The 12526-nt window shown below is 39.5% G+C and overlaps 1 protein-coding gene across 6 annotated transcripts in view; it reads left to right on the forward strand.

The window, feature by feature from the left end:
- ARHGAP26 (Rho GTPase activating protein 26) overlaps nt 1-12526 on the forward strand; it is a 448623-nt gene that overhangs the window by 146314 nt on the left and 289783 nt on the right. For all 6 annotated transcript variants that reach the window (XM_059174922.1, XM_059174924.1, XM_059174925.1 and 3 more), the window contains exon 10: nt 2377-2471. In XM_059174922.1, the coding sequence (XP_059030905.1) occupies nt 2377-2471 (95 nt within the window). The remainder of the gene's footprint in view (nt 1-2376; nt 2472-12526) is intronic.

Genomic DNA, 12526 nt, shown 5'->3' on the forward strand with positions numbered 1-12526 from the left:
ATCCTGTTAATCCAGTTTTCTCCTTCATAGAGGAGGAAATCAAGGTCTCTCGAGAGAAAAAGTGATTTATAAAGCCGTACAACTGGTGAGTTACAGAGCCAGTACTCAGACCCTGATTCTGGAGTGTGCATCTCCTGAATCGAAGGTGGCTGCTCCTAATAATAGTAACAATAATAACAGAAAAATATATAAAATAATGGCTGTCCTTGACATCACTCTATTTCCTCAGCTTTAGGGTGGAGGGAATAGGAAGACTGACTGTCTGGAGGTGATGTCATCTTGGTTTGTACAGGAGAATCATTTGACATCTTTACATATGATATATGTGTTTGTACAAAGCTCTCCTAGTAAGTGGAGGTAGACTTAACATAGGTAATAGGGTGGATTTTTTTTTCCCCTAACATGCTTTTTCAATTCGCTTTCCTTCACCTTGCTGTCCATTTCATTTGGATTATTTTCCTGTAAAAGTACCTGCTTTTCTCTTAACTTCAGGGAAGGGTATGTGAGCAGATTTGTTCTACCATCTTGGAGATCAGACTGCCTGTGGCGAAAGAGAATTCTCCTGTGTCCTAGCCTCTGAGATGAGGCAGCTCTTTCTGTGTGAGGCCTGGAGCAGTCCAAAGCTGACCTTGTCCCTTCCCTTGCTTAAAACCCTTCATTATTTTCCCCATGCTCTCAGGTTGATGGATCATAATGTGTATGATTTGGCTCTTGATTCCCTCAGACTCTTTCATACCAGTTTGCCTTTCACTCTGGGATTGAACCATACTAGCTGGTTTTCGATTCCTCCCAGGCTCCATGGACCCTGATCACAGGACCTTTCCACCTGCTATTCTCCACCTCCTAAAAAACACAGTAGATGTAAAGCTGGTGAATATAAACCATCTCTCGCAGGGTCTTCTGTGTTTTGTGTGGTATTTTGACTAGGGGGTGGTTAAGTTTTACCATAGGAAATCATGTTTCCTATTTCAACAAATTAGGCAAGTTTACTAGTTTTCCCCCTTGTTTAGAGAAAAAGATTGGCAAAGGCAAGAGAAACAGGAACCCTACATTCTTATATGGGAAAAAGAGAAGAAATCAGGGACAGAAACCCTTATGTTTTTAGGCAATAAAAGATGAAAGTGTTGGATTCTTTTGTATGAAAGGATACTACTCAGCAGTGAAAAGAAACAAACTCTTGATTTGCACAACACATGTGAATTGCAAAAGAATTGTGCCAAGTCAAAAAAGTCAGAAATAAAAGGGCACATACTGTGATTCCATTTATATGAAATGATAGAATATGCTAACTAATCTGTATGACAAGAAAGCAGATTCACTATTTGCCTGAGGGTAGATAGGGTGGAGAGATGGAATTCAACAGATAAGGAAACTTCTGGGGGTGATGGAAATGTTCATTAGCTTGATTGTGGTCTTGATTTCTGGAGAGATACAGAAGTTAAAAACTCAAAAATTGACATGTACAATTTATTATACATTATATACACCTGTGAAGGTGTTAAGAACTTGTTTATTGAACATCTGTTCTGTTCCAGGGCTTATATGGGCTCTGGGAACACAGGAATCAGCAAGAACAGACACACTCCCTGCCCTCAGGGAGCTTCAGTCTAAGGAGGAGGGAGACATGATTGGAATCATCGCCCTCATCAATGGACAGTTCTAGCTACAATTAGTGCTGTGTGAAAGATGAAGTTCATGGTGCTATGTGAACATGTCTTGGGATATTTGACCTGGTCCAGAAAGGCCTTCCTGAAAAAGTGAAGGCAGTGAAACACAGAAACTCAGAGTCAGGAGATCTGCAGGTCATCTGGTTTAACCCTAATCAGCCCTGCAAATTAGGAGTGCCTGGGTTGCTCAGTCAGTTGTGTCCAACTCTTGGTTTTGGCTCAGGTCATGGTCTTAGGGTCATGAGATAGAGTTCCCCATCAGGCACTGTGCTCAGTGAGGAAACTGCTTGTCCCTTTCCCTTCCCCTTTGGCTCCCCCCTGCCCATCCCTCTGCTTTTGCACTCCTGTTCTCTCTCAAATAAATAAATAAAATTTTAAATACCCGCAAATTAAACCTGTTGCAAACATTGCCAACAAGAGTTGATGTAGCATGGGTTGATGCTTATCGTTATGATATTCTAGAACCAAATTAAAACAAGAGATATTTGGCTCAAAGTAAAACTTGGTTTACAGGTTTTAGCTGTGTGAGGCTCATGGGTGAGGGAAGGTTTTTGGTCAACATTCCACCTTCCTGTGTGTTATGAACACTCAGGCTTGAGAAGATGGGTGATCACTCTGGTTGATGTGGTTGTGTTTGTGGTATGCTGGAGAGGCACATAGCATAGCCTGTGGTCAGGCCTCATTTTGATAGTCTCTATGCTTCCAACAGGGAGAAGATGAATCTGTCACCCTGAAATCCTGCACCCGGCGGAAAACAGACTCTATCGAGAAGAGATTTTGCTTTGACGTAGAAGCAGTAGACAGGTGAGTAGCAGTCACACTTTGCTCAGAAGCAGATATTACTGGGATTTTTATTAGGATTATTTGGAATTTTTACCTTTTCCATTCAGTCAGAGCTTTTCTGTCCTCTGATCCCCCACCACCCCTCCTTTTCCAAATACTCACTTTAGAATAGACCTCAGGCCAGTTGCTAGTCTGTAAGGATCAGCATAGCTTCTCCTGTCTTGTAGGTTCAGTACTGAGCCTCTGGTTTGGTTTGCTTTAACATTAGGGCTTTCCTGAGAAGTAATGTTTGTTATCTTAGGAGGTGGAGTAGATGTTTAAAGAAAACTGTTCAGCATGATTATATGAGCTATTTGAGATTTTTTTACATTAAAAATACTTATTTTTTTTAAATTTAAAAAATGATCCGAAAGGAATCAGGTAAAATGAATGAAGGAACAAGTTGTACTCAGTTAAAAAAAGATAGCTTTTAGTTGTAGCATTTCACCTACCACTGTGTGTATATGCCCAGGAAAGACAGCGAACCACTTGTAAAATCACTTTTTGTAGAGGGAGCTCTGTGTTGTAGTCCTCAATATTTATGGAGTCTCATTAAGTTGTGCCATTTCATGGTGTTAAGCTAGTTTGACAATGTTCCAATTCTTTGAAACACTTTACTTGGCAACAGGTTAATTCCTTGAGTGAAAGCCACGTGTTAAGCTTTTTTGTGCTATCTGTTCAAGATCAACAGTGCCAGCCTTAAAGATCCTTAAATCTCAACCTGATTCTCCTATAATGCCATTTCTCCCCTTTATTTAAACATACCACCCCCCCTCCCACCCCCCTGTTTTGTGAAGTCAGTACTTCTGTCCTTTCTGGGACATTTACTTAGGGCCACTTTTTCCGGATTCTAGAAGATGGAGAGACTGAGTGCCTTCTGTGGTGTTGGCATGTTTGGGATGCTTTCTAATGCCCTCTTGTCTCCCTGTAGTATGGCTGCTGGAGGCTGCTTGAGCTCCTGTGAAGGGAGCATGCACTTTTGCTTTAATCAGAAGTTCATGGAAACTACCTCATCTCTTCAGCATTTAATCATTATACCTTGGACTCTGGAGTTAGGTAGCCGGGCCCTAAATTTGGAATTTGCTGCTTCATAGCCATGTGACTTTTTGCTATTACTACTTAATCTCTCAGGGCCTTGATTTCCTTATCTGGAAAATGAAGCTAGTAATAGTACCTAGTTCCTAGAATTGTAAGGATTTAAGGAGATAATCCACGTAAAATGCTTGGCAGGGAGGCAAATAATAAACGCTCAGCAAGTGTTAGCTGTTATTTGTTAATTAGCTTGTCCCGACGTTCACCAGACTTGATTATTTTATAAGGTTAGACTCTGAATGATGAGAAGTAAACTAATTTATAAAGAAAAGAGTACTCCAGGTCTTCACTGTGTTTGGGGATGTGGGAGGGTAATAGGGAAAGGGTGCATGAGGACATAGGCTGAACTATGGTAGCATAGGGGAATTGCACAGGGTCTTCTTCACACTGAAATTGGTTATTCTTGATTTTAAACAAATCCTAACTCAGGATACTCTAAGCACCTGTATGTGTCTCTGTTCTCAGTATGGAATCTAAGGGAATTCACATTGTTGGCATCCATGAAAGAGATGGAGAAGACACATATGTTTAAAAGCAGAGTTAGTTGTTTGCTGCTTGTCAACTGTTTCTAGAGACTATCATCTCTTTGGTTATTTGGAAGAAGGTGTGCCTCATGTTGCAGCTGTCCCTTATTTGAAAACCAGCTCAGAAATGATTTCTGAAACTGAATTATTTCCTGTTTTCTTCCTCAGAAGTTTTCCCAGAAGTTTTAGAGAGTTGCTTTTTAGGCAATTAAAACTCAACATGGTGCCTCTGTCTCATTTCCACCTCACGAGTACTTCCTACTATCTTTCCCCTTGATTATAACCTAAAAGCTTTGTATGTCCCAATTATAAGCTGAAGGCAAATGTGTCACATAGAACATACTGAGTGGGTTTGGGAAGTGGATTTCTCCTAAGTTCTGTCTCTGTTTCCCTGGGGATGACAGGGAGGGGGTTTTTAGTCTGGGTTCAGAAAGAGGCTGCTAAATTTCCTCTTAGGAAGCAGGAGGTGAGTAGCTAGTTCTGTTGTATTGCTTATATTTTAAATTTTCTGTATATGTGGTGTTAGGACACCTTAAAATCCCTTCTGGCTGGGGAGAGATTGTCCCTTCCAGAGCCAGCTAATTCTTAGAGATAGCAAAGGGCACAGCCTGGAATGTGCCATTGATAGGCAAATTAACCAACTCTGAGCCAGGCTTCCTCCACTGAAACCTTTAATCTCCAAGAGGCAATATTCCTTTGCTTTAATTATCTGAGGTTCAGGTACCAGGCAAGGAGGGCCACTCCTATAGTTTAGAGCCCCCTGAAATTATTCAAACTAGAGGATCAATTGTTGACCCTGCTGTGCTTTGCCTTTCCCTTGGAAACTCCAACAGGAACCACCAGCTAGGTTGTGCCATCATTACTCGTAACAAGTAGCCCTGTGGCTGCTGGCTCTTTCCCATATGGCCCTGTTAGGTATGCCATGCATGCATCCTGTTTCTAGGACCTGGGAGTTTAAGAAACTTTGTTTTCTGAGCTTGAGCATCTTCTGTGTCTCTTGACTTTTACTTAAAATAACATAAAACATATATGAAAAACTTCTCTGTTTTTTATATAGGTCATTATCTTTGATCTCAAAGATTAGGTTATAGTTGGGCAGCATTTTTCCTTATCTGTCTCCTGTTTTGACTTAGTGTCTTTCTGCATTTTTCTTACCCATCCAGGAAGGGACTAAGGAGAGAAGGAAAAACATTTCCATGGGTTCATTGGCAACATTCCTGGGAACTATGCCCAGAGTTCTCTCCTCTGGAAGATTCCTTACACCTTGGTTTTTTCCCCAGTGTGCTTTAGCAAGGAGTTGATTCCCACTGCTTTTCCAATGAGGTATTCTCCTGATACCTCGGCTGTACCTGAATGGCTAGAGAGGTGGAGGGACAAAATGCAAGTTTAGCACTTAGGAAATGTGGAAGTAAAAGGGAAATTGTTCTATTTATAAATGTTTATGTAGCGGCTATTAGTGTTTTACTCTATTGGTACACATGCATGTGAAAGTAGTATTTTTTGACTTAAAATATATGACATGGTGGGTGTTTAGGATTATTCTGAATACTTGTATCTTTTAGACTTAGTGCTGATATTTTATGTTTGTGTGTGTGTTTTTTTTTTTTTTTTAAACAGAGGCTATAGCTTTTAGGAAGTGATATTCCAGCCGGTCAATATTTTTCAGTTTATTACGTCAGCATGTCTGACTGTGTGGTGAGAAATACCTGCACTCAGCATCCATGGGGTGCTCATTAGAACTACAGCTTCCTGGCCCTTGCCCCAGACCTACACAGTCCTTCTGACCCTCCTGGTGAGAGACTATGAAATCCACTTTTGGAATAAGCTCTTCATTTGTCCTTTATTCTCACTAATAATGGATGCAGTAAACACCACGCCTATCACAATACAGATTTTTCAGGGTATGAAAATGTTTCCTTACTAAAAACACTGTGACTAGGAATGACAGTAAAACAAAACAGAACCCCCCCCCCAAAAAAAAAAAAAAAAACGAGGCTTCTTTGTGAAGGAGCTTAAATCTTACCCTTATGGAGGAGAAGAATATAGTAGAAGAGGTAATTTCCAACCTCTCATAAGAGATGACCAGGAAAAAAGCAACAGCAGCAACCGTGGTAAAATTCACTTTTTAAGCTAAAGGTGGAAGAGTGGTGAGAGATCTAGCAGTAAGAGAACACTCTGTAGAAGCTGAATGCTCTTCATACATTCTCATGTTATCCTCACTACAGTCTAGGAGGACTGTGCTCCAGTTAATTCACATTACTGGTGAGGAATCTGTAGTTCAGAGGTATGAGTCTTCCCCAGGGCTCAGGAGGGATTTGAACCGAGGTGCATGGGCACTCACTGCAGGGCACCTTCCTGCCGCAAACTGAGGATATGTTAGAAACGTTTCCAGCATTAAGCCCAGGGCTGTCATTTCTTGGGTTTCAGGGATACCACTGAGTGTTCAACTTGCTAGATGTGAAATCTAAGAAATGCTTTCTCATTATACTCACTTGCACATGGCATCATAAACAAATGGATGAACTAAAGCTGCAAACTAGCTTCTGTTCTTATATTTACTGCCTTGTGACCTCCAGAAGATCCTCACATGGCTAACAGTTTAAAGAAGCAGTACAGAAGAGCACAGGCACATTGCACACAGGTGTCCCACGAATGCTGTGTTTTTTTTTGGGGGGGTACATCTCTTCTCCCTGTTATTTTTAAGGTGACACTCATTTCTCTCTCTCTAGAGAGACTAGCATGAGTCAGAAAGCAATGGGGTATTTATCACTTATTTCATTGTATGACAACGCCTTGCTGTTAATTTGTTCTTCCTGAAATGCTGATGAAAAGGGGTTAAGCTCTGACATTTATGTCCTAAAGGAAGAAGTGTTGTGATTCTTTGACCCAGGAACAAGCTGGGAATCAAATTAACTGTTAATTCAGAGTTATGAGATTTAGATCCATAGTTCTTGAACTTTATGCCTGAGGTTCTCTGTAAACTGAATACAATTCAGAAATCTACTTTTAATTCTTATATCTAATTGTTTTTCTTTTGGTATATCAACTAGGCCTATCGTCTCTTCTCAGTATCTTATAGCCTTCTATAGTAACTTCACATAATTTCCTAATCCCACATATTCACATCTTATCTGTCCCTTATTCTCCAGTGCCTTTCTTCAATTCCTTTTCTCAGAACTAGTTTTAGGGGAGGTTCAGACCTGAGAATTTGTTGAAGACCCTTGGTCTGTTCTGAGTAAATATATCATAGGCTGATGTTTTCATATCTTTCCTTCAAAAGGATTTTGTTGTTACCAACATTGAAAAGTTAACATTAGTAGAAACTCTTGTGTCTTTCTTCAATTCCAAAGTGAAAGGTTGTTTAGGTCAAGATACCTTGTCCATTAAATTGATGTGATACTGCTTTGAATTTGTCTTCTGTTTTTGTTTTTAATTCCATTTCAGGACTCTGGCATTAAGACTATTGTAAGGCTTTAAATGAGTGTGTATGACTTGAAGTAGTTGTAGGATGTTGCCACAATATGGTACAAAGAGGAGTATTTTCTTACTTTCTTAGAAGTTGTTTATTAAGAATTGAATTGTATATCCCTCAATTCATAATGTTGAAGTTCTATTCTAATCCCAGTGTCTAAAAATCAAAATTATTTGGAAACAGGCTCTTTCTAGAGGTCATCAAGTTAAAGTTAGGTCATGAGGGTAGGCCCTAATTCAGTGTAACCAATGTCCTTATGAAAAGGAGAGATTTGGATACCGAGACAGATAGGTACTCAGGGAAAGCATCATGTGAGCGTGAAGGCAGAGATGAGGGTGATGTGTCTTCAAGCAAGAGAATACCAGAGATGGCTAGTAAACTCCCAGGATCTAGGACAGAGGCATGGAAAGGATTCTCCTTCACATACCTCAGAAGGAAGCCACCCTGCCTAACTGCTTGCTCTTGAACTTCACAGCTTCTTCACAGGCTTGTGAGCTGCTAAGTTTCTGTAGTTGTTGTCACCTGTTTGTGGTACTTTGTTAAATCTGTCCTAGCAGAGGAACCAAACCCAGTATTGAATAGGGAGGACCTCTCTCAGTCAAGCAGCAGCAGTATCCCTGACAGCCTTTTAGATGGATGGGCCAGCACATACTTGCTGAAGAAGCCCCACTTCACAAACAGCATGTTGACATAAATTATCTTCCTTACTTTGCATCGTCTTGATGGTAGCCTAACCTTTTTCTAGCTTAAAAAAAAAAAAAAATCATTCTTATGTCTTAATATAGAAACAATCTTTGGTGTTTTTTGAATTATCTTTCCATAGCACCGAGCATTTGAAGGTCTGTATTTTATATATTGGTTAATTGAATAAGGGCTGGATTTATCATTTTCTTCCTTAAAGTATGCCACCTCTTTTTGAGGGAGTTTAATGTAAAATTCATGGGTAGAAATGGGATTCCATCTAAAAGTAGCTGTTAGTGGTAGTGGTATGTGAGTTACTAATACTTGCCAATCAGGACCTCTCTTCAGTCACTCTAAATAACTCCACCATGCAGCATCCTATGGAAATTAATGAGCAAAAGTAAGGAAAATATTTGTTCAAGCTAATGGATCGTGGTGGAGTCTTCCTCCCAGCATCTCTGGATTTGTTTAAAGAAATTTCTCACAGATGTGACACATGGATATTTTCTCCCATATGTTTTCCAGGAGGAGCCACTAAACCATATGGAAAGTAATAGAAACAAAAGGCTTCATTTTGATGCACTGAATCAATGTAGTCTCTTGAGAGGAGGTGTTTATACTTGAGGAAAGGAAACAATTAGAATACTTTATTTTTTCCAGGACTAGCTGACTCCAGCAGAAGTCCATACATTTGGAGATATTATGTGGAGTACTACACGCCCCATTCCTGGCATTGGCATGGGGGCCAAGACAAGCACAGTCCTTACCTGCAGGGGGTTTGCTTTTGATTGTATAAAGAGCAAACACAAATGCGTATACATACACATTCAAGCAATTAAAGGTATAAACCGGGATGTTGAGTGTTTCAGCAAACTTGGAGGACCAGAAAGCATAGGACAAATGTAACAAACACAGGGACCTAATGCTTTTGTTCGTACAGAGATTGATGGCATGACTGGAATACTCTGAACCTGTTCTTCCTCTCCTTCCCTCCTTCTCTCATTAATGAAGTACAACCTCATGCCACAGATTTTACCAACTGCGGAGGTAGGAAGTTTAATGAAGTACTATGAATCTACTGGGCTTTCCTTCTTAAAAGCTGTCACCTGATTTTGCTTTCAAACTAAACCTGAAGTCCTCCGAGTGCAGGCTTCCCACAAACAGGTAAAGCAAGACAGTTTCCTCTGACCAGCATCAACCTGAGGGGCCACGCCCACTGTCAACTCTCCTGTCGTCCCACTGTGTGTACTGTGCCCTTGCACAGTGTATGAGCTCTTCTTGGTAGGGGTTCGCTGGTTGTTGAATTAGGTATGTGTTCTGTATACCTCTGTTCAACTCTAAATTTGTGTGTCAAGTAATTTGCTTCCAGAGGCATGATAACATCATTTTCTACAATTTTTAATTTAGTACTATGTGCATGGGATTTTTTGTTTTGTTATGGAAGAGTAATGTTTGAATTAGACAATTTTGTTCTTATTTTTAGGACTTTGGTGAACTGTTTTGTAAGATACTACAGGAACTTAATCATGTTAGGTGCTATTTAAATTAAGACTTGAGCAAATACTCACATACTCTGCATTCCAGTATAAGGTACGGTGAAAAAAATTCCAGGAAAATGAAAAGTTGGTTAAAGAAAGAATAGTGGAATCTTAGAAGATTTACAGAAGACCTGAGAAAATCTAACCCAAACCCTCCAACAGCTACCACCCTCATTTCAAGGATCTTTTTATGGCAGACTGCAGAATGCAGGTAAAAGAAGCAAACAGCCTTGGATTTCAGTTTGGGACCTGCCCTTTACTAGCTGTGTGACTCTGGTCCAGGGCTTATCATACTACCCTTGCAGGACTATTTTGAAGATGGAATATGATAATACTTGCTGGTGCAGTCCTGTGTTGGCAAAAGTTGTGCTTTTGGAATTTTTTTTTTTTTTTTTCTCAACCCCAGTACTTTGGAATTCATTATTCTTATGTTGAACCTTTGCTTTGGTGGATGTTTCTTTGAGCATGTTTTTTCCATTTTGATGTTGTTCCTTTTCCTATAATCTAATGATTTTTCAAGTCTACTATAAACTAAGAGTGATTACAGGTGCATTAAGTATATGTGCAAAGGTGCTGGTAGAGGAAGATTCTGTTTTCAAATTATATATGTGGTAACCCATTATTTGTATATATATCCTATATAAGACAAAAAGGGTTATGCCTTTCTTTATGACTTACTGTCTCAAAATGGAACTGTACTAAGTTAAAATAATACTGTTGTTTCTAATTTGCTACGTGTCGTGTGTGTATGCAATTGTTTGTATGTCTTGGTGAGGTTGTGTGAGTGTAGATGGTATGTGTTTTCCAAAAAGGATCACATTATGTAAGACTTGCTGCAGTGCTCAACCTCTAGATGGCAGTTTAGTATATTTATTAGTAACTACTAAGAAGGTCTAGTGGAAAATCAGCTCTCCTTTATATATCAACAATTAGGAGTCAGCGGCTGGGGGTGGGAGGTTATTTTTGCGCTAGAGAAGAAATGATGTGAATTACTCCTTAAAGGAAAGGTATTCTAAATGATTCATTCTTTGTCGAAATTCCTTCCTCTCACCCTTTTGTGATGGATCATTTCATACCTGCTACCCTGCAAAAGCAAGCATGCTCAGTTAATCAAGCTTCTGTTTAAACATTACATTTTTACCTTGGTTTCTAAATGAAAAGTGTCAGGCTCTTTGCTTCAGGGACGGCTTATTTCAGGATGGTGAAGAAAACAGATGTGTGATTTTGGCTGTCCGATGTGTGCTGAACACCAGGCCAACCTGCCTTGCCCTCTTGGTGCAGGGCGCCTTTATCTTTTGCAACAGATGAATCTATTTTTCCTGGTTTCAGACTTCCCCCTCCCTGCCCCTCCCCTTCTCACCCCTGGTTTGAAATAATATTTGATTTTGCCTTCCTGGTGGTTGGATTAGAGTGCTGGTCTCAGTACCATTGACATTTTAGACAGGAAATGGCTTTTCCTTCCTCAGAGGTTGTTCTGCTGTAACTTCCATACTTGGGTGGGGGTAAACTGGGGGGAAATATTGTGCTTTCTGGATTGCTTCTTGGCTGTTCTGTAAAATAAGCGAGTTGAGAAGTTTTTGGAATCTTAAATATTCATGCAGTTTGAAATTGTTATCGAATGGTCTTCTTCCCCTTTTTCTTTTTTTGTAAATTAACTGAGAGAGTGTTTACTCTTTGACTCTGGTTTAACTAAAAATGGGATGTGGTGGTTCTTGGATTTTACGAAGGGAAATGGGGGCAACCTTATTTGTACTCTTCGGTCTGCATACTGAAATTTGTTTTGCTAATGGCAAATGCCAATATAAAATGAGTTTTTTAAAAAAATCTAAACCAAAATGTTGCAGTTAAATCTGAAAAGAGGAAACAAGTCAATCAGTAAATTCCACTTACTTACATTTCTATGCACTATGAGCTACAATAGTAAAAACAAAAAATTGTAAATGACTAATAAATTTCTTAAATTAGATAATTTTTTCAACTTGTTATCAATGGTGTAACAAGTATTTTTGTTCTCCCTGAGTTTTACTCATTGTGGCAATTAGTAATGTTGCCTTCTGCTGCTGCTGTGTTAAAATTTGCTTTACTCCTGTGTTCCCAGTGTCTGGCATAATGGCTGACCTATAATAGGTAATCATATAAGTTTCTCTTAGGATAATGCAGTTTCATGTGCCAAATATTTCTTTATTTGGGCTTCCTGATGTTTTATGACTGCATTTTCCTTTAAAATAAAAATGTAGGAAATTATTTGATATGATTGGCAGTATTTACTCTTGAGAGTATCACTACTGCTATGGTGCTCATTATTTTAGGACTTTTCCTCTCAAGGGGTTAATGCTATAGGCAGTGATATATTATAATTTATTCATTATTAGGACAAGATCCTTTCTAAATTGATGAGAAGCCTACTTCTGAAAACTTCTTAAGGGGTGTGTGTGTGTGTGTGTGTGTGTTTGTGTGATAGAGCACATGCGCACAAGCCCTGCTTCCCCTCTTTCCTTCCCTCCCCTTAAGGATTCAATCACCATGGATCCCAGGGCACATACACTGCATGCACGTGGGGGCAGTACAGTATTGTGCTTCTGTGTAGGCTTTGCTTCTGTATGGGCTTTGCAGACTGGGTTCAAGTTGAGGCTTTGCCTACTTCCTAATGCTATGACATTTTGCAAGTTTTTAAAATAGGTATAATGATAATACCTACTTCAGAAAGTTATTTTGAAGAATAAACTATAT

Source organism: Mustela lutreola, chromosome 5 (assembly GCF_030435805.1).
Source record: "Mustela lutreola isolate mMusLut2 chromosome 5, mMusLut2.pri, whole genome shotgun sequence".
In the NCBI taxonomy this organism is placed as follows: Eukaryota; Metazoa; Chordata; class Mammalia; order Carnivora; family Mustelidae; genus Mustela; species Mustela lutreola.